The sequence below is a fragment of the Suncus etruscus genome, chromosome 15 (assembly GCF_024139225.1).
Source record: "Suncus etruscus isolate mSunEtr1 chromosome 15, mSunEtr1.pri.cur, whole genome shotgun sequence".
In the NCBI taxonomy this organism is placed as follows: Eukaryota; Metazoa; Chordata; class Mammalia; order Eulipotyphla; family Soricidae; genus Suncus; species Suncus etruscus.
Window position 1 is genome coordinate 90,405,232 of NC_064862.1, and position 26,545 is coordinate 90,431,776.

The 26,545-nt window shown below is 55.8% G+C and overlaps 3 protein-coding genes across 5 annotated transcripts; 2 read left to right on the forward strand and 1 right to left on the reverse strand.

Moving 5' to 3' along the window:
* Nucleotides 1–3,743: 3,743 nt before the first annotated feature.
* TMEM205 (transmembrane protein 205) lies at nt 3,744–7,635 on the reverse strand. Its single transcript, XM_049788558.1, has 4 exons — nt 7,571–7,635; nt 7,062–7,170; nt 6,782–6,945; nt 3,744–4,165 (listed from the first exon to the last, which is right to left on the reverse strand). Exons 2-4 carry the CDS (start codon nt 7,159–7,161, stop codon nt 3,860–3,862), a joined length of 570 nt encoding a protein of 189 aa, XP_049644515.1. The 5' UTR covers nt 7,162–7,170; nt 7,571–7,635; the 3' UTR covers nt 3,744–3,859.
* A 270-nt stretch (nt 7,636–7,905) lies between these two features.
* On the forward strand, nt 7,906–15,452 carry CCDC159 (coiled-coil domain containing 159). The gene is made up of 11 exons (XM_049788548.1): nt 7,906–7,979; nt 10,841–11,273; nt 11,724–11,757; nt 12,323–12,411; nt 12,497–12,578; nt 12,900–13,092; nt 13,348–13,415; nt 13,878–13,954; nt 14,261–14,379; nt 14,680–14,762; nt 15,156–15,452. Exons 1-11 carry the CDS (start codon nt 7,969–7,971, stop codon nt 15,344–15,346), a joined length of 1,380 nt encoding a protein of 459 aa, XP_049644505.1. The 5' UTR covers nt 7,906–7,968; the 3' UTR covers nt 15,347–15,452.
* A 971-nt stretch (nt 15,453–16,423) lies between these two features.
* PLPPR2 (phospholipid phosphatase related 2) lies at nt 16,424–25,868 on the forward strand. Of its 3 annotated transcripts, none has more exons than XM_049788549.1 (10): nt 16,424–16,569; nt 17,809–17,996; nt 19,311–19,444; nt 20,731–20,919; nt 21,102–21,237; nt 22,351–22,622; nt 23,635–23,811; nt 24,615–24,737; nt 24,983–25,034; nt 25,148–25,868. In XM_049788549.1, the coding sequence occupies exons 3-10, from the start codon at nt 19,379–19,381 to the stop codon at nt 25,489–25,491; spliced, it is 1,359 nt and encodes a 452-aa protein (XP_049644506.1). In that variant the 5' UTR covers nt 16,424–16,569; nt 17,809–17,996; nt 19,311–19,378; the 3' UTR covers nt 25,492–25,868. The 3 variants fall into 3 exon arrangements, with proteins under 3 accessions (XP_049644506.1, XP_049644507.1, XP_049644508.1); XM_049788550.1 differs by having other exon boundaries at nt 19,324–19,444; XM_049788551.1 differs by having other exon boundaries at nt 24,615–24,721; nt 25,148–25,302.
* Nucleotides 25,869–26,545: the final 677 nt, after the last annotated feature.

Genomic DNA, 26,545 nt, shown 5'->3' on the forward strand with positions numbered 1-26,545 from the left:
AGACTTGGTGACAGGCATAATGCGGGGACTTTGCCCTGAAGCTGGCATGCCCAGGTGTGGGTTGCATTGAGGGGGGCCCGGCCAGCCCCCCTTTCCCTTGTTGCCCTGCTGATGCTGCTGGCAGGTATCTATCTGGGCACTGTTCCCACCCCTGACCCCAAGCCTCTCCTCTCCTTCCTCATCCCACTGTTGGGGAGACTGGGCTGGCTCCAAGAGTTCCAGGCAAGATAGAAAGCCCGTTTCTCGGTGCCACAGGGTTCGGCCACCTTCTGTTTGCCCAAGGGGCCGGGTCATCTCCGTCCACGCAGAGCTGACTCAGCACAGGCCGAACCTCAACTCACAATGGCGGGGATGGTGGGAAGGGTCCCCTGGTCCCTAAAGCACCTGTCAAAGCAGCCCTGGATAAAACCATTCTGGCCTGGACCCCCCCCCCAATCAATCTGTCTCTCTGTCTCTCCATCCATCCAGACTGAGGGGTGCAGCCGGCTCCCGGGTGGGGGGGAGCCCTATGTCTCTCGTTACCACCCTGGCCTCAGTTTCCCCAGCTTTGCAAAGGAGGCCCTGCGTCCGGGAGGGCCTGGGAGAAGCCAGGGCAGGCTGGCAGATGGGATTTCTCAACAGCCTGTGGGGCTTTTTTTTTTTTAATTCATCTTCGGGGAGGCCCCCCTCTTTTTCCTGCCCAGCCAGCCCCAGGGCCCCACCCCGTGTTCCGGGAGAACAAGTTTGAAGAGGGGAAGAGAGGAGGCAGGCTGCACCTCCGACTCATCCAGGGACCTGCCAGCTGCTCCCGGGCTCCCTCGAACCATCTGCCCAGCCCCCTGGGACCCCAGCCCAGCTTTGGGGGGGTTGTGGAGGGCTCAGCCGTGCCCGCCTCCCCTCCCTGGCTTGGGGGCGCCCCAGCTGGCGCTGCGGGGAGAGGAGGCGCGGGGTGCTCAAGGCGCCATATGGTCCCCCCAAGTCCCCAGCTGGACTCCCCGCCCCAGAGGCGCAGCTGGCAGGGTGGGGGGCGAGGGAAGAGGCGTCCCCGCCGCCGCTCTCCCGGGCTGGGATCTGGGTCTCCCCGCGACCCCGCACTGGGGAGCCCCCCAAGTTCAGACCTGCGGGCGGCCAAGAGGCGGGGTGCGGCGCGCTGCTTCCGACGGGGTCCCCCGACGTGGTGGGGGGGCTGCCCGGGGCTGCCGCGACTCCCAACTCGCTGCGGTTCGGGTTCGACCCAGGCTCCGGCCCAGGCGACCCCGACACCGACCCGACCCGACCCCGCAGCCGCCCGCGCACCCGCAGCCACCCGGATCCCGCGCGGCTCCGCCCAGGGCGCGAGGGCGTGGTCGATTTGTGGGCGTGGCCATTGTCGGTGGGCGTGCCACCAAATGGGTGTGGTCTTTCTTGTGGGCGTGGCCTGATAAGGGGCGGGGCTGAGGCTGGCATTCACCAAGCACCATCCCACCCCGGCCACAACTTTATTTTCATTTTTTAAATTATTTTTATTACCTTTATTATTTTTATTTATTTGTTTTTATTATTTTTTTTAAACTTTTTATATTTATATCTTTATTTAAACACCTTGATTACAAATATGATTGTAGGGGCCAGAAAGATAGTACAGTGGTGTTTGCCTTGCAAGCAGCCAACCCAGGACCTAAGGTGGTTGGTTCAAATCCCGGCGTCCCTCTATGGTCCCCCGTGCCTACCAGGAGCTATTTCTGAGCAGATAGTCAGGAGTAATCCCTGAGCACCGCCGGGTGTGGCCCAAAAATACAAAACAGGGGCCGGAGAGATAGCATGGAGGTAAGGCATTTGCCTTTCATGCAGAAGGTCATCGGTTCAAATCCCGGCGTCCCATATGGTCCCCCGTGCCTGCCAGGAGCAATTTCTGAGCATGAAGCCAGGAGTAACCCCTGAGCACTGCCGGGTGTGACCCAAAAACCACAAAAAAAAAAAAAAAATACAAAACAAAAAAAAAAGCCAAAAAGGCCACACACAAAAAATATGATTGTAGTTGGGTTTCAGTCATGTAAAGAACACCTCCCTTCACCAGTGCAACATTCCCATCACCAATGCCCCAAATCTCCCTCCTCTTTACCCCACCCCCGCCTGTACTCTAGACACCTGTACGCAAGACTCCAAATGTTTGGGTCAGGGTAGTACTCCTGGCTCTGCACTCAGAAATTATTTACTCCTGGCGGTGGTCGGGAAACTCTCTGGGGTTTCGGAGATGGAACTCTTGTTGGCCTGGTGCAAAGCAAGCACTATGATCTCTCCAGCTTTTCTTTTTTTTTTTTTTTTTTTTAGATTTTTGGGCCACACCCGGTAATGCTCAGGGGTTACTCCTGGCTATGTGCTCAGAAGTTGCTCCTGGCTTGGGGGACCATATGGGACACCGGGGGATCGAACCGCGGTCCGTCCAAGGCTAGCACAGGCAAGGCAGGCACCTTACCTTTAGCGCCACCGCCCGGCCCCCTCTCCAGCTTTTCTTTCTTTTTTTTTTCTTTTTGGGCTACATCCGGTGATGCTCAGGGGTTACTCCTGGCTATGCGCTCAGAAATCGATCCTGGCTTCGGGGACCATATGGGACACAGGGGGATCGAATCATGATCCATCCTAGGTTAGGGCGTGCAAGGCAAATGCCCTACTGTCACCGCTCTGACCGCTATTCTGGTAATTTTTTATTTTTAATTTATTTTTTTTTTTTTTTGGTTTTTGGGCCACACCCGGTAATGCTCAGGGGTTACTCCTGGCTATGTGCTCAGAAGTTGCTCCTGGCTTGGGGGACCATATGGGACACCGGGGGATCAGACCAAGGCTAGCGCAGGCAAGGCAGGCACCTTACCTTTAGCGCCACCGCCCGGCCCCTATTTTTAATTTTTTATACACGTGGGCACTGCATCTGCAGCTGCATATTCCAGTGGGCAGTTTCAAACCCCATCCCAGCCCTCTCTGATTTGCAACCCAGTTCCCCAGTGCAGCAAGAAACTAATAACAAATCGCCCAACTCATGACTAGGAAAACCTCAATCCGAATTGCTTACAAATTCTTGGCTTACGATGAGCTTTTCCTTCCCCTTAAAGGGAGATGCATCCCTGGCAATGTTCAAAGCTCCTTGGAGACCCAATTTAGGGCTTTACTAGACCCACCTGAGTCACATCTCTGCCCCCTTTCTCCCACCCCCTTTTAGGGATCAGAATATTGAGGTTTGGCAAAAGCCAGAGTTTAAAGTTCTACCAAGGCCCTGCAGGAGCCTACTAGAGTGGAGGATTTGGGGCCAAGAGGTGATTTGGAAGACTGGGAGGGGGCTTGATCGAAAGTACAACAGAGAGGGCACTTGCCTTGTGTTCAGCATACCTGGGTTCAATCCCTGGCACCCCACATGATCCTCCGAGTCTGCCAGGAGTGATCTCTGAGTGCCAGGAATAAACCCTGAGCACTGCCAAATGCACCCCCAGCAAAAAAAAAAAAATATGCTAGGGAGTGAACCCCAAGACGACACAGCAAGGCCACCACCGCCCACCTCCCTCACACTCTGCTCCACACACACACACACACAAAATCCCTTGCTTCTCAGCTGGAGAAAAGCAACACAGTTTCCCAAGTGTGTAGATTTATTACAGTTTTTATTTTGTTTTTGGGCCACATACAGCAGTACTCAGGAGTTATTCCTGGCTCAGTACTCAGGAGTTATTCCTGGCTCTGCACTCAGGAATTACTCCTGGCAGTGCTCAGGGCACTTGTTGGGAGGCTGGAGATCCAACTTGGGTTGGTTGTACTCGTGTAAGGCAAATGCCCTCCCAGCTGTGCTGTCGCTCCAGCTCCAAGTGTGTCGACTTATGGGGAGCTCCAGAGAGGCCTGGAAGGCCATTGGGGGCTACAGGGTCTGGAGGCCCAGGGCGAGGCCAGCTAGACAGAGCCCGTTGGCCAGCAGACAGCCCAGGTTACACAGGGACGACAGGCCGTGGTAGCGGAAGAAGGTCTTTCGCAGGGCGCTGTACTTGGGATCCTGGGCCTGCAGCTGGCGGTAGGGGTCGGGCCCTTGGCGGCTGCCGGGCACCTCCTGGCCCAGACCCCGCTCCTTCTCCACCCTATGCAGCGCCCACATGGCGGCCGAGGTGCGGGGCTCCAGCCATAGGTCGTTGGCAGCAGCCAGCATGAAGCTCAGGAGCAGCAGGAAGAGCTGGAAGGGTTGGGGTACATGGGGTGCGGTGAGCCTCACCTCCTGGGCTGCGCCCCCACTGCCTCTGGGGCCTCCTGCGAGGCTCAGGGCCCAGAGTAGGATGGGAGCAGCATTTTGCTTAGTATCCCTGAGAACCCGGGCGAGGGGTTCCAACAAGCAGCCCTCAAGAAAGGCTCCATCATCCGCATTGGCCCTCCCCCCAAAAAAGTTGAGCTTCGTGTCTTTTGATATTTGAAACACCTGGTTGTGCTAAGACCTGCATCCTGGCATACAGGTCCTTCTCGCTTCTCTCCTCTCTCTTCTCTTCTCTTCTCTCTCCTCTCTCTCTCTCCTCTCTCTCTCCTCTCTCTCTCTCTCTCCTCTCTCTCTCTCCTCTCTCTCCTCTCTCTCTGTCTCTGTCTCTGTCTCTGTCTCTGTCTCTCTCTCTCTCTCTCTCTCTCTCTCTCTCTCCCTCCCTCCCCCCCGCACCAAACTGGGACAGGGCAACAGAACAGCACTCTTATCCTTCTCCCCCCAACTCCCCAAAATGTGTTCTATTGTCCTAGAATAGAAACTGGTCCCACAGGAGGTGAATTAAAATATTGAGGGGCTGGGCTGAAGAAATAGGACAGTGAGGAGGCATTTGCCTTGCACATGGCTGACTTTGGGTTCAATCCCTGGCGTCCCATAGGGTCCCCTGAGCAACACCAGAGTGATCCCTGAGTGCAAAGCCAGGGTTGGCCTCTGAGCACTGCGGTGTAGCCCCCAAAGCCAAATAAATAAATAAATAAATAAATTTTGGGTGCTGGAGATATAGTAAAGGGGTTAATGAATTTGCCTTGCATGCAGCCAATCCTGGTTTGAAACCCCAAACTTCATATAGTCCCTCTAAGAACCCCTGAGCTTTGGGGGAAATATAGTCCCTGAGAATCACTAGGAGTGGACTAAATAATTTTTGGGGGGGGATTGGGTTACACCTGGCATAGCTTGGGGGTTCCTCCTGGCTCTGTGCTCAGAAATCTACCCCAGGCAGGCTCGGGGGACCATATGGGATGCTGGGAATAGAAATCGAGTCCGTTCCAGGTTGGGTGCATACAAGGCAAACTCCCTGCCATTGTGCTATCTCTGCAGCCTTGAGATTAAATAAATTAAATTTAATTAATTAAAAGAAAAGGCTGACCAAAGGTCAGAGAGATAATAAAAGTGGAGGTGTTTTCCTTGCATGTAGCTAACCCGGGTTCTATCCCCAGCACCTCAAATGGTTCTGCCACCACCCTGGCCCCATGGCCCTACCAGAAGTGACCCTGAGCACAGAACCAGGAGTAAGCCCTGAGCACTGCTGGGTATGACCATTAGAAAAACAAAAACAGGGGCCGGGAAGGTGGCGCTAGAGGTAAGGTGTCTGCCTTACAAGTGCTAGCGTAGGACGGACCGCGGTTCGATCCCCCGGTGTCCCATATGGTCTCCCCAAGCCAGGGGCGATTTCTGAGCTCATAGCCAGGAGTAACCCCTGAACGTCAAACGGGTGTGGCCCAAAAACCAAAAAAAAAAAAAAGAAAAACGAAAACAGGGCCCAGAGAGATAACACAGCGGCGTTTGCCTTGCAAGCAGCCGATCCAGGACCAAAGGTGGTTGGTTCAAATCCCGGTGTCCCATATGGTGCCCGTGCCTGCCAGGAGCTATTTCTGAGCAGACAGCCAGGAGTAACCCCTGAGCACCGCCGGGTGTGGCCCAAAAACCAAAAAAAAAAAAAAAAAAAAGAAAAGAAAACAAAAACAAAAAGCCAGAAGGTTCACCAAGGCCAAGGAGCTGTTGGCTGAAAGGACTAAACTTTAAAGAACCAGGTTCCACCACATGGTCCCCCAAGAATTGTGACACACAAACACTGCAAGATCCAGGTGCCTCCACTGTGCATGACCCTGGCCCCAAACACCAAAATAAAGTCTGCTAAATTTCTCAACTATAATCCTGGGGGGGGTCTCTGTGGGATTATGGGAGTCCCTTTGGCTGGGGGGTGAGGCCCACCCCGCTCCTCAGCAGCTGTTCCTAGTGCATCTCCCAATGGTGTATGGGGGACCCAGTAGTAGTGAGGATCCAACCAGAATTTCTGCTTGCAAAACTGGCGCTGGCTACCTCTTCTGGGGGGTAAGGATTATCCTTGCAACACCTCCCTCTCCCCGGCTCACCTCTGAGCAACATAATCGGGATGGGGGCAGGGCAGCACTCAGAGAAATCAGAGATTCGGGGATGGTTTCTGGCCCGGTGGCAGAGGCAGGAGCCCAAATTCCCAGTCAAGCTGGTTTTTAAACAATGAGACAGGGTGAGGGCCCTGGGCCCAGCTGAGTCACTGTAACCTGGCAGCCAGCCCGGCCAGGAGGGGCAGGAGCTGCAGATAGCGGAAGACCCGAAGTGGGGGGCTGGCCAGGGCTGCTGGGAATGGTTGCACAGGCTGTGCACTGCTCAAGCACTGTGGAGGGGAAGGAGAGAGGTTGGTGGGAAGCGCGCTTCGGATCATTCGGGGATCAAAGGGTACCTCATCCTTAGAGCTTTGTTTGAGGCAATTCTCAAGGAAGAGGTGTTCTAGTGGGGAGGGGAGGAAGGCGGCCCTCAGGGGTGGTGGATTTCCAGGCCTCCTACCTGGCTGGTTTCCCAGAAGGTGAGCTGGGCCCAGGAGTACTGGGAAACCAAGATGCAGAGGTTGGCGAAGGCACAGCCCACGGATACATGGAAATAGGCTGGGAAGAGCTTGCTCTGCACCAGGCCGAAAGTATGCCTGGGGAGGCCTCGGAAAAGCAGGAATCCTGTGGGGGTGCAGGCAGGCGACGATCACACATGAGTCGGGACAATCTGCAGCCCCCCACTTTCTTGTCTCCACCCTGGGGCTGCCGTGCTTGCAGTGCAGGCCGATGCTCCCTACCTGAAGCGAAGGTCACCCACATCTGCATGCCCCAGACCCCCGACAAGACCAGCAGGTGGACCACCCTGGCCAGGCCGCCCAGGGCTCCACCTTCCTCCATGCTGCAGGCCTGGGGAGGAGGCGTCGGTCGCTCAGAACTTGGCCCAGCGGCCTTGAGCCTCTGGCCAGGATCAGGGTCCAGCCAAAGGGATCTGGGAGGGATCCAGGGAAACACAGGGCAGAAACAGACTCGGGGAGCCCCTGCGACTCTCTCCACCCCGCTCCTCCAAATGCAAGTTCGCCTCTATTCAGGTCTCTGCACCCCAATCTCCGGGACCCCCAAATGACAGCCCAAGCCGCTCAAGCTTGCATGCAAGGCCAAACGGCCCCCTTCCCCTCTAAAACACAATCTCTGATTTCACTGAGTCCCCGAGTTCGTATCCCACCATGGGGAACCCCGATCTCAACCCTCAGCACCCCGGAAGCACTGGGTCTGAATTTCGGGGGACCCAAGCGGGCAGGTTCTATACCTCAACTCCCGCGTTCCCGCGGGTCGCCCGGGAACCGTTTGAGCCTCCGCCTAGCCTAGGGCTAAGAACTCTTCCCGCCTCCCACTGTGCCCAGAGCCAATCGAATCGTAGGATTGCCCCTCCGAGCCCGCCCTCTAAGAAAGGAACCAATAGTATCGCAGAAACGGGCCTAAAGTCCCGCCTCCCCGTCAGGCTGTGACCCAATCACGCCGCGAATATTGTGAAAGGCGGAAGAGAGGAGACGCCAATAAGGCTTTGGGCTTCGACAGGGGGCGTGGCCTAGATGCAAGTTACACCCCTCTCTGTGACTTTTCCTAGGTTAGGGCTACGGTGTCCCCGCGGGGTCATATTTTAGCGTCACAGCTGGGGGCCGGCTTCGCGGTTCCTCATGGCAAAACATGAACAGGTGGTATGTGAGAGGTGAGTGAGAAAAGGGGTCTGGGATCCCGAGAACCCCAGGATTCAGGGCCAGCCCAGGAGGTGGAGTCCAGGTGGAGAGCCCTGCCCACTTCCCCAATCTTGATAACCAGGAGAAATTGCTGATGTGGAAAAGGGAAGGGGGGGGGGAGCCGGAGAGATAGCACAGCGGTGTTTGCCTTGCAAGCAGCCAGGACCTAAGGTGGTTGGTTCGAATCCCGGTGTCCCATATGGTCCCCCGTGCCTGCCAGGAGCTATTTCTGAGCAGACAGCCGGGTGTGGCCCAAAAACTAAAAAACAAAAAAACAAACAAAAAACAAAAATAGAAGGGCCCGGAGAGATAGCATAGCGGCGTTTGCCTTGCAAGCAGCTGATCCAGGACCAAAGGTGGTTGGTTCGAATCCCGGTGTCCAATATGGTCCCCCGTGCCTGCCAGGAGCTATTTCTGAGCAGACAGCCTGAGCACCGCCGGGTGTGGCCCAAAAAAAAAAAAATAGAAAAGGGAAAGGGGAGGCCACTGGGAGGGGTAGCTCTATGGGGGGGGGGCGGTTCTGTTTGAAGTAGGTGGTAGGACTCTCTCTTCCTAGGCCCCTAGGCCTTCCGAGTCCTAAAATCCAAGGCTTTGCCACTGATTGTGTTTGAAGGGTGCAGAAATTCTGTGACTTTTCCAGCCTCACTGTAAGGAAAAGGCAGAGCTGGGATTTGAACCCGGTTTGCTCGGTTTAATCATCCATGCAAAAGCTCCCTGCAGACACAGGTTCTTACTAGGATAGGGGTGTGAAGCCCCAGGGAATGCTCAGAGGGATGCACTTTCTCCAAATGCTCAAAAAACATGAACTTACAAAAAAAATATTAAGGGATCCGAGTACAGTGGGTAGGACTCTTGCCTTGCATGAGGCTGATCAGGATTCAATCCCTGGCATTGCATACCGACCCCCAGGAGTGATTCTTTTTTTTTTTGTTTGTTTTTTGTTTTTTTTTTTGTTTTGTTTTGTTTTGTTTTTTTGGTTTTTGGGCCACACCTGTTTGATGCTCAGGGGTTACTCCTGGCTATGCGCTCAGAAATCGCCCCTGGCTTGGGGGGACCATATGGGATGCCGGGGGATCGAACCGAGGTCCGTCCTACGCTAGCGCTTGCAAGGCAGACACCTTACCTCTAGCGCCACCTTCCCGGCCCCCAGGAGTGATTCTTGAGCACAGAACCAGGGGTAACCCCTAAGTACCGCCAGGTGTGCCCCTCTGAAAAAAAAAAAAGGATGATGGGCCAGAGAGGTAGTACAATGGGTAGAGCACTTGCTTACAAGCAGACCTGAAGGTTTGATCTCCATCATCCTGTAAGATCCCTCATAAGGTACCTGCCTGGTACTCAATAAGCCCTGTGTACCACCGAGTGTGGCCCCCAGACAAAAACAGACAACCAACAAAAGATTAAGGGGCTGGTGATGTGTCTCAAGTTGTAGACTCTACAGTAGAGCATCTACCTTGCATGGGAAAAGTCCTTGATTCAATCCCAGGCACTGCCACATCCCACAACAAAATAATTTTCTGAAGGCAAAGGGCTGAAGGAATACTCCAGATGTAAGCAAGGCACTTACCATGTATGCAACTGACCTTGTTCTAATTATCTCATATGATATATGGTCCCCTGAGCACTGAGTGAGCCCTGAGCAGAGCCAGGAGTAATCACCATTAAGAAGAAATTCTGGGGGGCTGGAGAGATAGCATGGAGGTAAGGCGTTTGCCTTTCATGCAGGAGGTTTGAACCCCAGCGACCCATATGGTCCCCCGTGCCTGCCAGGAGCAATTTCTGAGCATGGAGCCAGGAGTAACCCCTGAACACTGCCGGGTGTGACCCAAAACCACACACACACACACACACACACACACACACACACACACACACACAGAAGAAGAAGAAGAAGAAATTCTGGTAGGGTTTTTGTGGTTTGATTTTTATTTTGGGGGGCGGTTTACAGCGCTCAGGGGTTTCTCCTGGCTCTAAGCTCAGAAATCACTCCTGGCAAGCTCCGGGGACCATATGGGATGCCGGAATTCGAACCACTGACCTTCTGCATGCAAGGCAAACACCTTATCTTCATGCTATCTCTCTAGCCCCTGATTTTGATTTTGGTTTTGAGCTACACCAGTTTGTACTCAGGGTTTTTTTTTTCTGGCACTGCTCTCAGAAATCATTCCTTGGGGTCTAGAGATAGCATGGAGGTGGGGGCATTTGCCTTGCATGCAGAAGGAAGGTGGTTCAAATCCCAGAATCCCATATGGTCCCCCAAGCCTGCCAGGAGTGACTTCTGAGTCAGGAGTAAGCCCTGAGTGCTGCGGGTGTGATCCCCTCAAAACAACAGCAACAACAGAAATCATTCCTGACAGGCACCAAGTGGCTGAGGGGGACCATATGTGATGCTTAAGGTTGAATCAGGGGGACCTGAGCAGTGGTGCAAGTGGTAAGGCATCTGCCTTGCCTGCACTAGCCCAGACAGTGGTTTGATTTTCTGGCATCCCATGTGGTCCCCAAGCCAAGAGTAATTTCTGAGCACATAGCCAGGAGTAACCCCTGAGTGTCACCAGGTGTGGCCCAAAACTCCCCTCCCAAAAAAAAAATTGAACCAGGGTCAACCGCATGCAAGGTTAGCACCCTCCCCACTCTACCATCACTCCTCTGGATAGGGTTTTGAGGAATGCATATGAGTCTTCCAGATTTCTGACAACACTAGACAGAAGGCTAAGTTGGGGCAGAAGAGAAGGGACTGAAGCTTGAGGATGGGTCAAGAGAGAGAGTCTGGGGGTACAGGGAACCCAGTCCCTGAGTAGCTGGCTCCCTGTCCTCCAACCCCATAGTGACTCTCTGCTGGCTGGCCTGCCCCAGGACCCCGACTTCTGTGTCCCTCCTCTGCTCTCCAGTTCCTCCCGTTCCAACGCAAGTTTCTCAGTCAACGGAAAGTCTCAGCAGAGCTGGGGTAGTTCCCTGAGAGGTCACTCCGGATCTGGGGAGCCTGTCGGGGTGGGAGAGGTCCCAGGGGGCTCACAGGAGGCCCCCACCTCTCTGGACACACCCTTGGACAAGATCTTGGATTCTGTCATTGACTGGTCCAAGAGACTAGAAACTGGGGAGCTTCCCGCGGCTGCTCAGAACACAGTGCTCAGCTTAGACTGGCGGCCATCGTGGGGTTCCAGGCATCAGGCGAGTGGGACTCCCCCTCTCTTCTTGCCGGAAGCCCAGGAAGATCTGAACAAGGCAGACGTTTTAAAGAAGGCTCACAGCATCAATAAGGTTTCCCCCCCATGACGCCCCCCAGGAAATTCCCTTCCCACTACACCCCCATCATGGCTAGGGGCTCAGGGTGTTGGGGATCGGGAGCTTCTTTTGGGGGATAAATGCTCAGACTCCTGATCTGTACATGCCGTGATCATTCTTGTGGGGTGCTCAGGTCACCTTCTGCAGTGCCTGGGAAGGAATTGGGGTGAGCTGCCTTAACTCCTGTGCTGTTTCTTTAGTCCCAAAGGGGGGGTCCCTAAATAATCCTCACACTGCGGGTCCCCACACCCCAATGCTCAGGGGGCCGCACTAAGCAGGCCTTAAACTTCAGGTGTGCCACGAAAGACACACAGGCGACTGGGGTGTCTGAATTTGGGCTGGGAAACCTGCATTCTGACATTGTTGGGGTGAGTGGGGAGGCTTCTCCCAACAAACTGCCAATGCGGACTTGTCCTTCTTGTCTAGAAGCCCACAGATGCTAATTCTTCCAAGGCCAAAGGTGAGAGATTGCCCTCTAACAAAACCATGTGTCAGCATGCCTGTTGAAGGGTGTTTGTGGGGGGGCCTGGGTTCCATCCCCATGGCCAAACACACACCACTGAACACCCTGGAAGCAACCCCTGAGTACAATACCAGGATCAGATCCTAAATACCTCTGGGTGTGGCCTTAACCCCCAAAATAAACATCCCCCAAGGAGCCAAGTAATAGAACAGTGGAGAGAGAATTTGCCTTGCGTGCGGCCAACCTGGGTTCGATCCAAACAATATGGTCCCTCAAGCCTGCCAGGAGTGATTCCTAAGCACAGAGCCAGGAGAAATCCTGAGTGCCGCCAGTGTGGCCCCCAAAACAAACAAGCATTAAAAAAAAAAAAAAGAAACAGCCTTCTCACATCCTTCCCTGCCCCAGCTTCAGCGGATTCACCCTCTATCCTCATCCCTGCCCTTGATCTAAGTTTCCCTCAGCTCAGCCCACACTCCAGGGATCCCCTTTGCAACCCCTAGCCTCAGTGGACCTCTCTGGCCCTGCCCCACCTTCTGCCTCTTACCCTATCCCCTGCTCACAGCTAAGTGCTCCACAAAAATTCCTGACGCCCAGAAGCTCCTACGGTGTGAACTAGAGTCCCTCAAGTGCCAGCTTCAAGCTCAGACCAAGGTGAGCAGACTGGGGTCCCAGCCCTACCCCCGGTGAGGCCCCCCACCTCCACCCCTTCACCCCCAGGCCTTCCCTCTTCTCCCAGGCGTTCGAGTTCCTCAATCACTCGGTCACGCTGCTGGAGAAGGAGAGTTGCCTGCAGCAGATCAAAATCCAGCAACTGGAAGGTGAGGGTCAGGGGACAAGGGTCAAGGGTCAAGAGTCAGAAGTCAATGGTCAGCCCAGGCCCTTGGGTCAGCCAAGCAGAGGTGGCAAGATGGGGCCAGAGCAGTGGCGCAAGTGGTAGGGTGTTTGCCTTGCACGCGCTGACCTAGGACAGACCACGGATCAATCCCCTGATGTCCCATATGGTCCCCCAAGCCAAGAGTGATTTCTGAGAGCATAGCCAGGAGTAACCCCTGAGCATCAATGGTTGTGGCCCAAAAACCAAAAAAAAAAAAAAATGGATGAGTGTGGGGGTGTTGACCCATGCCCATCCATCTCTGCAGAAGTTCTGAGTCCACCGGACCACCCCGAGAAGGACAGCAGCAAGTGGGGGTCTGGGCAGGGCCCCCGGGAGCTGTGTGAGATCCTGGCTCAAGGGCTGCTGGGTCTGGAGAAAGCACTGCAGGCCAGTGAAGAGGGGCAGAGGGAACGCACCGGGCGCTGCCTGCAACTGCTGGCCCAGGAGATTCGGGACAGGTGTGGGGGGATACCCCACTCAGACACCTGAAGAGGGACCTGGGTAGTAAGGTCTGGGGAGCATGGACTGGAAGGCTTGGGAGACCACAGGAGGGGTGGGGAAGGTTTGGGTAAAAGGGAAGGGCGTGGGGATGAGGAGGAAGTGGGTGGAGTGGGTTAAGAAGGAGACAGTGTTATTTTGGGGGGTGCAGAAGGGAGAGGGAAGTCAGGGCCCAGCCTGGGTTCCAGTCACATTGCACACACCCCCCCCCCCAGTAAGAAGTTCCTGTGGGAAGAACTGGAGCTGGTTCGAGAGGAAGTGACCTTCATCTATCACAAACTGCGTGAGCAGAGCCCCTCCCCATAACACAGCTGGGTGATCCGGGTTCGATTCCCCACTGTTCCATAAGGTCTACCTGTCCCCATCTGGGAGTGACTGCTGAGTGCAGAGCTAGGAGTAAGCCCTGAGCACCACTGCGTGTGACCCAATCCCCCCCGCCCCCAAAACCCACCCGCACATTATTAAAGGAGCCGGAGTGACAGCCCAGCGTGGCATAGACCACTTGCCTTGTAAAAGCATCTGATCTGGGTTCGGTCCCTGCTACCCCATAGGGTCCCCCGAGTCCAGAAGGAGGGATCCCTGAGCTCAGTCTGGAGCAAGCTCTGAGCCCCACCAGGTGTGGCCCCAAAAGCAAAATAAAAAAACCATAACAGAAGCTCTGCAAGTACTCAGAGGAGCTTAAGGTCAGGAGAGGGGGGTTGGATTGGATGTATTGAGTGGGGGGCTGAGTCCCCTCCCCGTACAGAGGCCCAGGAGGAAGAGATCGCTGAGAGCATGGTCAACATCCGGAAGATGCAGCAGACCCAGATGAAATGTCGCCAGGTGAGACGAGGGAGGGCTGGAGGGGGGGGGGACGCTGGGCAGGGACTGGGTGTGTGGTGAATGTTGAGAGGCAATGGGGGAGACCTTACCAGACCTGAGTCAGAAGGTTGGGGAGGGGTGTCTCATCAGATCTGATATCCGCGGGCAAACTGCTCCATGCAACCTCAGTGGGCTCATCCATGTAATGAATGAGTACAAGCACACATCCCACCTTCAGGCAGATTGTGAGCACTTTACCCTGACATGATCATGACGAGGGCCAGTCTGATCTCTCCCCCAAACTCCCCCTTATCCCCTGCACCCCAGGTCCTCAGCAGGATGAAGTATCAGGGGTGTGATATGTCCAACTGGCCCGAGGAGTCGAAGGCAGCGGGAGGCACCAGATCCTGGAGGAAGGAGCTCCAGAAGGAGCTGGGTGACATATGGTGATGCCCGGCCCCCTCTGACCTCTAACTTAATCTACCTATGACTTATGACCTCTAACACCTGACCTCTGACCTAGTGCCAAACCCAAGATCAAGCAGTGAGGGTCAGGGATGAAGCCTCTGGTCTTGCACGCAGTTGACTCTGGCTTCTTATTTCCCAGGCACCCACAATCCCACATCAGCCACAACATGCTCTTTGCAGAACTCACTTACTGCCTATCCCCCTCATCTCTGCACTCCACCCCAGCCCTGAGCACCCCAGAGCCTCCCAAGTCCCCCCAGAGTCTCCTCTCTCCACAGGTCCGCAGTGCACCTGCTGCAGAACTCTATTGACCATGCCTCTCTGCCCGTTGGGGGCTGGCCCAGAGCCGTGGGGCTCAGGGGTGAGCAGCCTCAGGGTGTGGGGGGCACTCACAACTTCTACAGAAGTGTTCTGGGGATACCAAGAAGTGGCGTGGAGGGTTGGGAGAAGCCTCAGGGACCTTGCTTCAACATTCATGGGAGGACTAGAATGGGGACTTGGCACCCCCAGAGGTCCAGGGTTCAACCCTTCCATGTACCCCGGGTGGAGAACGTGAGCCCAGAGCCAGGAACACTCCAAGCATCACTCCCAAATCCAGCAAAAAGAGCCATGGGGTGACATGTTAAGGCCACAGGAGTCAACTTTGGTGTCACACTGGCTAAACTTAGGGACATAGGGCTCAAAGCCAGAGGCCTCTCCTGGGTGAGAATCAGGGTTGGCACATGAGGGGGCAACCAGCGTTTCTCCCCTGCAGGAACCAAGGGGAACCTCTGCCAGAGCCCTCCGCCCCACTCCTGGGACTCCGACTCCGACTCGAACCCTTTCCAGCCGCCATTCAGCAACAACTACACTTTCTCACTGGGTGTGGATTCTCCCTTGACCCCCTCGTCCCTCCTGGAGCCCCATGTTGTGGACTGCTCTAGATCCCAGCCACCTGCGCCCTGAAGGCTGGGCCTGGGGTCCCCTGCTTTCAAGATGAGTCCTACCTTCTGAGCAGCTGGAGTGGCCCCCAAGACCTCCTTAGCGAGAAAATAAAGTAAATGAGACCCTTGCTCCTGTGGGTTTCTTTTTTTTTCTTTTTCTTTCTTTTTTTTTTTTTGGGCCACACCCGGCGGTGCTCAGGGGTTACTCCTGGCTGTCTGCTCAGAAATAGCTCCTGGCAGGCACGGGGGACCATATGGGACACCGGGATTCGAACCAACCACCTTTGGTCCTGGATCGGGTGCTTGCAAGGCAAACACTGCTGTGCTATCTCTCCGGGCCCAGCTCCTGTGGGTTCTTGCCCTCCCTCCAACCCCATGCCAGGATTCAGCCCTGATCCCCACAAATGGTTCCTGGGTGATGAGACCCCTGGGCTTGTGAAATTTAATAGTTTAAGGCTAGAGTGATAGGACAGTGGGGGCGGGTGGGCACTTGCCTTGCAAGCAACTAACCGGTTCAATCTGCACCCCAACCGCAGCCAGGAGGGATCCCTGAGCATTGCCAGATGTGTCCCCCCAAAAAATAGAAAGGAAAGAATTTAGAAGTTGATAAGCGTAAGGGCGGGCCTGGAAAGAGCCAGGTAAGATCGGTTCCATACTGGACACCAGCCAGTTTTCTGAGAAGGATTTGACCTGCTTTCTTTCCCTGTCACCCCAAAGGGATAGCTGTTTATTATGTTTGCTTTATTGGGTTTTGGGGGGCCACACCTAGCGGCACTCAGGGATTTCTCTTGACTCAGTGCTCAGAAATCGCTCCTGGCAGGCTCGGGGGGACCATATGGGATGCCGGGAATCGAACCCGGGTCCGTCCCGGTGATCCGCGTGCAAGGCAAACACCCTACTGCTGTCCTCTGAACGCCCGGCTTTCTCCCCCATAAGCATCTCCCAACCTTCCCTTGAGAAGCGATTTGAATACGCCCCGCCCCTGAGCCCTAGGCCCCGCCCCAGAGTGCTGTCATTCGCCACCGCGGGTCCCGCCCTCACGGATCATGCAAATGAACGCTCTTGGCCCCGCCCCTTCTCCCCTCCGCCGAGTCTGCGCGCCACGGCCCGGCCGGGTCCAGCGCGGCTGCTCCATCACCGCCGCGTCCATCCATCCATCCATCCATCCGTCCGTCCGTCCGTCCGTCCCTCCATCCCGCGCGTCAAGGGCGGATCGGGGACTTAGGCAGCGGCTGTCTCCACCCGGTGAGAGAGAGAGAGAGAAAGACTGGGCACCCCGGGGAGCTCCCGGGGAGCTCCCTCCCTCCCACTCCTCTCCTGATTCCCAGGACCCCTTGATCTGTCTGTCGGTCTGTGTCTGTCCGTCTGTCCGTCTGTCCCGCAGGGCATCGGTCCCTGGGAGTCCAAGCAGCCGAGAATGGGGTTGCCGTGGGGGGATGGGAAGCCAGCCCGGTTGGCCCTGGGGAGGGGGGCTAGGGAGGGGGGGGACCCCTGCTTGGAGAAGGTGGTGAGTGTGTGTGATTGTCATTGTGTGTTCCTGTGTGGTTGTGTAACTGTCATTGTGTGGCCGGCCGACTGTCATGGTGACTGGCTGATCGGCTTCAGGGCTGTGCATATATGTATATGTGTGTATGTGTGTGGCTGTCTCCCAGGCCTGTCATTGTGTGGCCGCCTCTCAGGGAGTCTGTGTGTGCATGTTGTGTGTGTGTGTGTGTGTTTGTGTGTGTGTGCTCCATGATGGGGTGGGGGAGAGGTTCGGCTCTGCACTCCCGTGTGGCCTGAGATCCGAACCCATCCACTCTCCCTGCTCTGCAAAACGCTCTTGGGTCTGGCTTGGGTCAGGGTGGCAGGGGACACTGCCTGGATGTGATCGAGCTGTCATCGAGCGCCTTGGGGTTAAGAGGGGGTGTGGGGGCCGGGCGGTGGCGCTGGAGGTAAGGTGCCTGCGCTAGCCTAGGACGGATCACGGTTCGATCCCCCGGCGTCCCATATGGTCCCCCAAGAAGCCAGGAGCAACTTCTGAGCGCATAGCCAGGAGTAACCCCTGAGCATCACAGGGTGTGGCCCAAAAACCAAAAAAAAAAAAAAAAAAAAAAAAAAAAAAAAAAAAAGAGGGGGTGTGACACGCCATGACCTGTCCTGAGGTCTCCCTCCAACCCCCCCAGGGTGCGTGTCGGGACGTGGGGGCCCTTGACAGCGGGTTTGTGCGCGCTGGGGATTGTTTGGTCTGTGTGGGTGGAAAACTGCGCTGCGTGGGGGGGCACCTGTCTGAGCCCGCCTGTCTCTGTCACCCACGAGCTTGGCACCCAGCAGGTCCTGGCAGCTGCCAGGCTGGTGGGATGGACAGTGACTTGGGTGTAGGGGGGTGATGGGTGGGTGGGGGCTCTGATCGTGGGGTGCACTTTGTGGGTGGGGTGTGAGGGCGAAGGAGAGGCGGGCTATGCTCACTGAGCATCAGGGACATAGGGTGACCCTCCCTACCAGGTCACAGCGCAGAGCCATCTGGATGGGGCACCCAGCCCAGAGTGCCTGCCCTCATCTCTGCGGGCCTCAGTTTCCACATCTGTGCCATGGGCGGGACCTCCCCTGCCGTGCTGGTGTGGGCCAGCAGGTGTAACCGTGAGGCTGTGAGTTTGGTGACTGTCCACAGGAGGCCATAGGGCCTGTCCCAGGTGAGGTGGGGGGGGATGAGCCCTGGCTGGCACATGGGCCCCCCAGATTCTGGGGGGGCATATGGCAGAGAGGAGGGGCAACTGGAGGGCCCAGTGGGGGAGGAGGAGGTGGGAGAGGAGAAGAGAGGCAGCTGGGAAGGGGAGGGCCTGGTCTCAGCCTGTGGGCTGAGAAGAGATGGGGAGGGTCTGGCTGGAGCTGGGGCCCCCAAAGAAAACATGGAGTTTTTGCAATTGGTTGGAAGTGAGGAAAGAAAATTGGATTAAAATAAATAATGGGGGTCAGATCAACGTATAGCAGGGAGGTTACTGGTCTTGCATGTGGCCGATTTCGGTTTGATCCCCAGCATCCCTTAGGGTCTCCTATGCTTCTGAATGCAGAGCCAGGGGTAATCCCAGAGCACTGCCGGGTGTGGCCCCAAAACAAACAACTAACTGGGGTGAAGGCCATTCTAAGTGGGGGAAGGGTCTTTCTAATAGCAAAGCAAAGGGGTCTTCTTGGGAAGGGGGAGAGGGCACCCCTAAAAGATGTGGCAACAGGCTCTCCTACACAGTGCTCTAGAATGTAGTTTCATAGTAAAAGGGTGCTTCTTGCATGCAGGTAGCAGGCATTCCACACAACCCTGGGCATAAACCAGCAAAAAGTAAACCCCAAATTGCTCCAAAGCAGTGGTCCTCAAACTATGGCCTGCGGGCCACATATTGTATTTGTATCTGTTTTGTTTCTTCATTGCAAAATAAGATATATGCAGTGTGCGTAAGAATTCGTTCATGGGCCCAGAGAGATAGCACAGCGGCGTTTGCCTTGCAAGCAGCCGATCCAGGACCAAAGGTGGTTGGTTCAAATCCCGGTGTCCCATATGGTCCCCCGTGCCCGCCAGGAGCTATTTCTGAGCAGACAGCCAGGAGAAACCTCTGAGCACCGCCGGGTGTGGCCCAAAAACCAAAAAAAAAAAAAAAAAAAAAAAAAAAAGAATTCGTTCATAAGTTTTGTTTTTACTATAGTCAGACCCTCCAATGGTCTGAGGGACAGTGAACTGGCCCCCTGTTTAAAAAGTTTGAGAACCCCTGCTCCAAAGGCTAAAACACATGCTTTGCAAGCGGGGGGCTCTGGTCTGATGCCCAGGACCTCGTGATCGCCTAGCATCCCACCGTGACCTCCAGAGAAATTAAAAAATGTATGTCTAGGCTAGCTGGAGTGGATCTTAAATTCACAGGCTGGGTTGAGGCAAGGGTGGAACCAGGGGGTCGGTGAGGGGCGGAGCCTTGGTCACGGGGGCGTGGTCATTGCTTGGTGGGCGTGGCCTTTACTGACAGCCCCTTCCTCAAGGACACGCCCTGGCGGAACCCCCTCGCTCCCCATCCCGGCAGGCCTGGCCTTCAGCATGGCAGGAGGGAGACCTCAGCTGAAAAGGAGTTTCTCCATCATCCCTTGCTTCGTCTTCGTGGAGGTGAGGAGTCCCTGCAGCCAATACCCCCATTTCTCGTCCCCAGACCCCTAGCAGGAAGGGGTCCAGGACCTTAGCAGGAAGGGGTCCAGGCCCCCATCCTTCTCCCTGCTGTCTCTTGGTTAAGAGCTTGCACTGGGGAGGGGCCCTGTCTGAAACCACCCCCCCAATCTCCAGGCCTCTCCGTGGACTCTGAGTCTTTCACAGACTTCTTCTGCCTCAGTTGTGCCATCTTACAAACAGAATTACAGCCACTGCCCACCAGTAGAGTTTAGGAAGGGCAAAGGCAGAGGTTTCCTAGGACAGCCACTGTGGGGTCACCGATGTTTGGGGATGTCTCTTGGCAGTGTCCCCGCTGCACTGCACCTTTTCCTGTCCATTTGTCCCCACACCACTGTATTCTTTGAAGCTCCCAGCCTGGCCCTCCTTTCCTTCTTCTTCCTGACCCTGTCTCTCCTTAGACAGTTTTGCTGTCAATCCCCTTCTTGTTCTCTCCCTCTCTCTTTCTCTCTCTCATCTTTTATCTTTTCTCTTTCTGTTCCCATCATCTTTTCTCATTTTTGATCATTTTAATGGGTGCTCCAAAACAGTGCTCCGGAGGCTCCAAGAGCCCCTCTAGGCTAGCCTGAGATTCAGTGCATCTAGCCTGATATTCAGTGCAAAGACCCAGGGCCTGAGCAATAGCACAGCGAATAGGGCATTTGCCTGGCATGTGGATTTGATCCCCAGCAACCCATATGATCCCTTGCGTACCACCAAGACGAATTTCTCAGCGCAGAGCCAGGAGTAACCCCTGAGCACTGCTGGGTGTGGCCCAAACACCAAAAATAAAATAAAATAATAAAATAAAATAAACAAGCAATGCGAGGACCAATGACATCATAAATTCTGGTATGCCCAGGGCCACACCAAGGAAGCTCAGTGGAACACAGGGTAGCAGAGTTTGAACTGGAGCTTCTGTTTCTTTTGTTTGTTTGTTTTTGGGTTTTTTTTGTTTTGTTTTTGTTTTTGGGCCACACCCAGCGGTGCTCAGGGGTTACTCCTGGCTGTCTGCTCAGAAATAGCTCCTGGCAGGCACGGGGCACCATATGGGACACCGGGATTCGAACCAACCACCTTTGGTCCTGGATCGGCTGCTTGCAAGGCAAACGCCGCTGTGCCATCTCTCCGGGCCCTGAACTGGAGCTTCAGGAAGGCTGGAGCTAGAGCCTCTCCACGTCTCTCTGTCCCCTGAGTGCTGACCCCGTCTCTTCTCTCTCCCATCACCCCTTGCCGCTGTGTGGACCCAGTCGGTGCTGCTTGGCGTGGTGGTTCTGCTCGCTTACCGCCTGGAGTTCACAGACACCTTCCCGGTGCATGCCCAAGGCTTCTTCTGCTACGACAGCACCTATGCTAAGCCCTACCCAGGACCCGAAGCTACCAGCCGGGCACCCCCTGCACTCATCTATGCCCTGGTCACCGCGGGACCCACCATCACTGTGAGATTTGTTGGGGGATACCTGAGGGAGGAGAGTGGATATAGCTCTGACTTCAGGAAGGCTGAAGGCCTTCCTGGAGGAAGGGGTGTCATGGGAATGGGGGGAAAAGATGGGGTCCCTGAAGAGAGCAGAGTGTAGGGCCTGAAAAGACCCCAAACCTGAAACCAGGGTGTTGCCCACAGATCCTGCTGGCGGAGCTGGCCCGTGCCTTTTTCCCTGCGCCCCCCTCAGCTGTGCCTGTTGTCAGAGAGAGTACCATTGTGTCAGGGGCCTGCTGTCGCTTCAGCCCCCCACTGCGGAGATTAGTTCGGTTCCTGGGTGAGTCCCCCAGCAACGGGGTCGGTGATGTGAGGACCACTGCCAAGGGTCAACCTGAGTCTGTATTCTGGGGGGCAGCGGGCTAAAAGGTCCCCTAGGGGCCAGAGAGCAAGCACAGGTTAAACTTCACATACGGCCCACTCCAGTTCTGTTCCAGGCACTCCATGGTCCCCTGAGCATGGCTGAGATATACCACCAGGCAGAGAGCCAGGACTAGCCCCAGAACACACCAGGTGGACCCCCCCCAAACACCCCTAGAAGTGTCATAAAGTAGCCAAACGGTCAAAGGAATGTGCCCAGCCTATCTGTTGGGTAAAGCTGTGACATGACTTAAAAAAAAAATTTTTTTTTTTGGCTTTTGGGCCACCCCTGTCAGTGCTCAGGGGGTTATTCCTGGATCTGTGCTCAAAAATTACTCCTGACAGGTTCAAAGAACCCTAAGATATGCTGGGAATCAAACCCAATTAGTTGAGCGCAAGGCAAGCACCCTCCCCGCTGTACTATCGCTCCAGCCCCCTGACTTTACTTCATATTTTTTTTTGTTTGTTTTTTTGGGGGGGAACACCTGTTTGATGCTCAGGGGTTACTCCTGGCTAAGCTCTCAGGAATTGCCCCTGGCTTGGGGGGGCCATATGGGACGACGGGGGATGGAACCGCGGTCCTTCTTTGGCTAGCGCTTGCAAGGCAGACACCTTACCTCTAGTGCCACCTCACCGGCCCCATTACTTCTAATGGGGTTCCAGCCAGGGTCAGCTGGGGGTACTGTAATGAGGGTCTCAGGGCAAGAATGCAGACCAATAGCACAGCAGGGAGGGTATTTAAATGCCTTGCACATGGCCCACCTGAGTTTCATCCCCAGCATCCCACAGGGTTCCTGAGCACCACCAGGAGTAACTCCTGAGAATAGTTGGATTTGCTCCCACAAATAAGTATAGGGTACCCACCAAAGTGGTCCCTGGAAATAGCACCATGGCCCAGTTATAGTGGTACACAGAAGCCAGGGTGTCCCAGGGCAGCCTTGGGGGGCAAAGGGGACTTCGGCAACCCACAGGATCATCACTGGGGTGTCGGATTTGAGGCGACCAAACGAACCCCCCACTTTTTGACTCCCAGGGGTTTACTCCTTCGGCCTCTTCACCACGACCATCTTCGCCAATGCGGGCCAGGTGGTGACGGGCAACCCCACGCCGCACTTCCTGTCCGTGTGTCGCCCCAACTACACGGCCCTCGGCTGCCCGCCGCCCTCGCCCGACCGGCCCGGGCCCGACCGCTTCGTCACCGACCAGGGGGCCTGCGCCGGCAGCCCCAGCCTGGTGGCTGCCGCCCGCCGCGCCTTCCCTTGCAAGGATGCGGCCCTGTGTGCCTATGCGGTCACCTACACGGCGGTGAGCCCCGATCCCCTGGCAGTGGGGTTGGCCCATGGGCAGGCAGGAGAAAGTCCTCCTGGGGAAAGCCACGCCCCTGGCGCAGGGCACGGCCTACGTGGGCGGAGCCTATGTCATGGCCCCACCCCGGGAGGAGCTTAGCCAATGGGCATCGCTTCTGTGGGCGGAGCCTAAGCAGGGACAGTCTACTCAATAGACACTGCCCATGTGGGCGGAACCTATGTAATGACACCGCCCGTGGGCGGAGCTTATTCAATGGCACCGCCTCTGTGGGCTGAGCCTCAAATGAGTAACCCCCTGTGGGCGGAGCCTAACAAATGGCATCATATATGGGTGGAGCTTATTTCATGGGCTCCGCCTCCTAGGAGGAGCCTATTCAATAGGTACCACCCCATGTGGTGGAGCCTTGTGATGATACCGTGTGGGCGGAGCTTTCCAAATGGGCCTGCCTCTGTGGGTGGAGCCTATCAGAGAAGATGTGACCTCTGTGGGCGGAGCCTACTCGCCAGGCACCACCTCTGTGGGCGGAGCTTCCCTCCCTGCGGCCCTGGCCACACCCCCACATCCATGTAGAGCCCCTAGAGCCAGACCACCGGCCTCCCCTTAGTTTCTACCCTGTGCCAACAGGTGGTAGCCATGTCCCCACGATGCTATAGGTCCTGGGTATTAGCTGGGAGGCCGGACTAGTAGGTGCCTTGCCTCAGAATTGGCCCCTTCCCTGGCTAAACTGCTGGGATTTCATTCCTCCCTTTCTCTTAGTCTCAGGGCCTGAGATTTTATTTTATTTTATTTTATTTTTATCCTTTTTCCTGCTCCCCAGACTGACTGCTATCCCTGTTGCTTTGGGTAACCCCCAACTTCTAACATTTCTGGTCCTGGCCCCTGGGCTCCTAACGGTCATGCCCTAACCCTGCCCTGGCATCTCTCGCACCCCGAACACATCTCCAGTCCTGTCCAGTCCCAGGAGTCACACCCAAACCTCCCTAACACGGTCCCGGCTCGGCTCCCGCAGATGTACGTGACCCTGGTGTTCCGCGTGAAGGGCTCCCGCCTGGTCAAACCCTCGCTCTGCCTGGCCCTGCTGTGCCCGGCCTTCCTGGTGGGCGTGATCCGTGTGGCCGAGTACCGCAACCACTGGTCCGACGTGCTGGCGGGTTTCCTGACCGGGGCTGCCATTGCCACTTTTCTGGTGAGTCGGGCAGGCAAAACGCCAACAAGCTAGGAACCAAATTAAACTGGGTATATATGTTTATTTCTTATGGGGGCCACACCCAAGGATGCTTTGGGGGACATAAAAGATGGCTAGTATAGAAGCCAGGGCCCCAGTGCATAACCACTTAAGCCACATCATGGCTCTAATGATATATAAATGTTTGGTTTGTTTTGGGGGCCATACCCAGTGGTGCTCAGGTGTTACTCCTGGCTCTGCACTCAGAAATCACTCCTGGTGAGCCTGCCATACTGCTATGTAAGCTATATTATCTATACTGCTATACTATTATTCTGGACCCAAGGGCCTAGGTTTGGCCCCCATGGGAGGCAAGGCCTCCCAACACACCTAGAACTGGCCAGAGCCTGTGCCATTCATAGCCCTTGAGCACTACCAAAAATAAAAATATAAAAGAAGAGAAAATTTGGGGCCAGAGCAATAGTACACTGGGTGGGGCATTTACCTTGCATGCGGCTGACCTGGGAGAGACCCAGGTTCTCATATGATTCCCTGAGCCTGCCAGGAGCGATTTCTGAGCGCAGATCCAGGAGTGACCCCTGAGCGCCACCGTGTGTGGCCCCAAAACTAACAACTAAAAAGAGAAAAATTTCCTATAATGAACAAGGCCTATCTCTTAGTAATCCAGTGGCCACCATGCTAGGGCTTTCTGAGTTTTGGGAGCAAGGATTCTCTTTGAAAACCTCCATGAAAGATGGGATGAGATTTAAGATGGACCTTGTTGGTGCAAAAACTCCCAAAATCTCTCTTCACCCCCATAATAGGTCACCTGCGTGGTTCACAACTTCCAGAGCCGGCCGCCTTCCGGCCGAAGGCTCTCGCCCTGGGAGGACCTGAGCCCAGCCCCCACCATGGACAGCCCCCTCGAAAAGTTAAGTGTGGCCCAGGTAAGGGGGGCCGGGGGCAATCCCGGCTGGAGCGGGTGGGGGGCGGAGGTAACTCAGGTAATGCCAGGAATGAAGCCATCGGTGTGTCTGCATGTGGGGGTTCTCAGGGCCCTGGGGAGAGGAGATAGTATCTCTATGGACATGGGGGACAGTCATGGCCCCCCTCAGGAATGTCTTCCCCACTGCCTGCCTGCTGGAAGAGCCATGGGGTCCACTAGCCCCTTTTTTCTGCTTCTCTGTCTCAGGAACCCGAGACGTGTAAGCCACCAGCGACGCCCGCACGGATCACCCCATCCAGTAAGTGTCCCAGAAGTGGGGGTGGCCTGTCCCCGCCAGCCTCCTTCCTTCCCAGCTTGCCAAGGCCGAGGCCCTGACCTCACCGCCCTCACCCCCAAATCCACCCCCACCAGAACCGCAGAACTGCGCCCGCCGTGGCCACCTGATCCCCAGCTGCGTGTCCTCGAGGGCTCCGGCCATGTGCTCGTCACCCCGAGTGCCCCGACCCCGGCTGAGGTCCGAGCCCACGCCCCTGCCGCTGCCTATGCCCCTGCCCGCGCCGCCCCCCAGCCAGGGCCCTTCGCCCTCCTCACCAGGGCCTGGGGGGCCCGGCGGGGGCGGCGGGCGGGGACGTAAGCTGCTCCTGCCCACGCCCCTCCTGCGGGACCTCTACAGCCTGAGCGGACTCTACCCCTCTCCCTTCCACCGGGACAACTTCAGCCCTTACCTGTTTGCCAGCCGTGACCACCTGCTGTGAAGCCCAGTCTCACCCCCCAACACCCCCATGCCCTCACCCGCACCCCCATCCACACTGATCCTCCTTTTTCTTCCCCGTCACGCGTGTGTGTGCGTGTGCCGTGTGCGTGCCAAAGTCCCACCCCTGTTCCCCCCAGCTGGCTCGGCCCCGGGCATCCAAAGTTGGCTGAATAAGGAGGGTTAGAGTGATAGTTCAGTGGGTGAGCGTTTGCCTTGTACGCTGTAGACCTGATTTCAATCCCCGGCATCCCACATGGTCCATTGTCCCCACTCCCAGCACCGCCAGGAATGACCCCTGAGTGCAGAGCCAGGAGTAACCCCTGAGCACCACTGAGTGTGACCCCCCAAAAAAAAGAAAAACTAAAACTAAACAAAGAAGTTGGATGGATGGATGCTGAGGGGTAGGCAACCACCTCTTTCTCTCCCCCTAAGAACCTCCGTGGGGCCCTAACTCAGATGTGGGATCTGGCTCTGTGTGTATGAGTGTTTCAAAGGCCAAAGCCTAAGCTCTTTGGCTGTTGGGCAGTCAATAGGACTCCCCGGATTCTCAGAGTTCTCACGCCAACCAACCAATGGCAGCTGTCGGTGCTCAGGATCCTGAGTCAAGAATGTTGAATATAGCCAATGGGAAGTCCAACCCAACAGAGTTGATTCTAACCAATGGGGTCAGCCCTCTCTCATATCATAGTACCCTCCGGCCAATGGGTTACTCCAACCGTGATTCAGGAGCCCAACAACCCTGGAGTCTGGGGCCAAAGAGAGAGTGCAGTGGGTAGGGCATCATCCTTGAACTTGATCGACTTGGGTTCGATCCCCGGCATCCCATATGGTCCCCCAAGCCTACTAAGGTTATTTCTAGGTGCAAAGCCAGAAATAGGTGTGCCCCCCAATAAAAACAACCCTGGAGTTGTTGTTCTTGGAATTTCTAGGTGGGTGGGTATGATTCCAGTCCCTGGGGGACCGCCCGTGACTAAGCATACATAAGGAGGGATATGAGCTCCTCTCTCATCAGTCAGAGTCGGCCCAAAGGACGGGAGCAGGATCCCCCGTGCCAG

Bases quoted from the DNA above. Each gene is read 5' to 3' on its own strand.
- CCDC159 (XM_049788548.1), top strand. The intron at 11,758-12,322 runs GTGAGAGATTGC...CCCTGCTCACAG, and splicing joins TAATTCTTCCAAGGCCAAAG to CTAAGTGCTCCACAAAAATT. The intron at 14,380-14,679 runs GTGATGCCCGGC...CTCTCTCCACAG, and splicing joins AAGGAGCTGGGTGACATATG to GTCCGCAGTGCACCTGCTGC.
- TMEM205 (XM_049788558.1), bottom strand. From the start codon at position 7,161: ATGGAGGAAGGTGGAGCCCTGGGCGGCCTGGCCAGGGTGGTCCACCTG. The intron at 6,946-7,061 runs GTAGGGAGCATC...GCACCCCCACAG, and splicing joins GTGGGTGACCTTCGCTTCAG to GATTCCTGCTTTTCCGAGGC. The intron at 4,166-6,781 runs GTAGGAGGCCTG...CAACCCTTCCAG, and splicing joins CCTTCTGGGAAACCAGCCAG to CTCTTCCTGCTGCTCCTGAG.
- PLPPR2 (XM_049788549.1), top strand. From the start codon at position 19,379: ATGGCAGGAGGGAGACCTCAGCTGAAAAGGAGTTTCTCCATCATCCCT. The intron at 21,238-22,350 runs GTGAGTCCCCCA...TTTGACTCCCAG, and splicing joins GAGATTAGTTCGGTTCCTGG to GGGTTTACTCCTTCGGCCTC. The intron at 22,623-23,634 runs GTGAGCCCCGAT...CGGCTCCCGCAG, and splicing joins ATGCGGTCACCTACACGGCG to ATGTACGTGACCCTGGTGTT.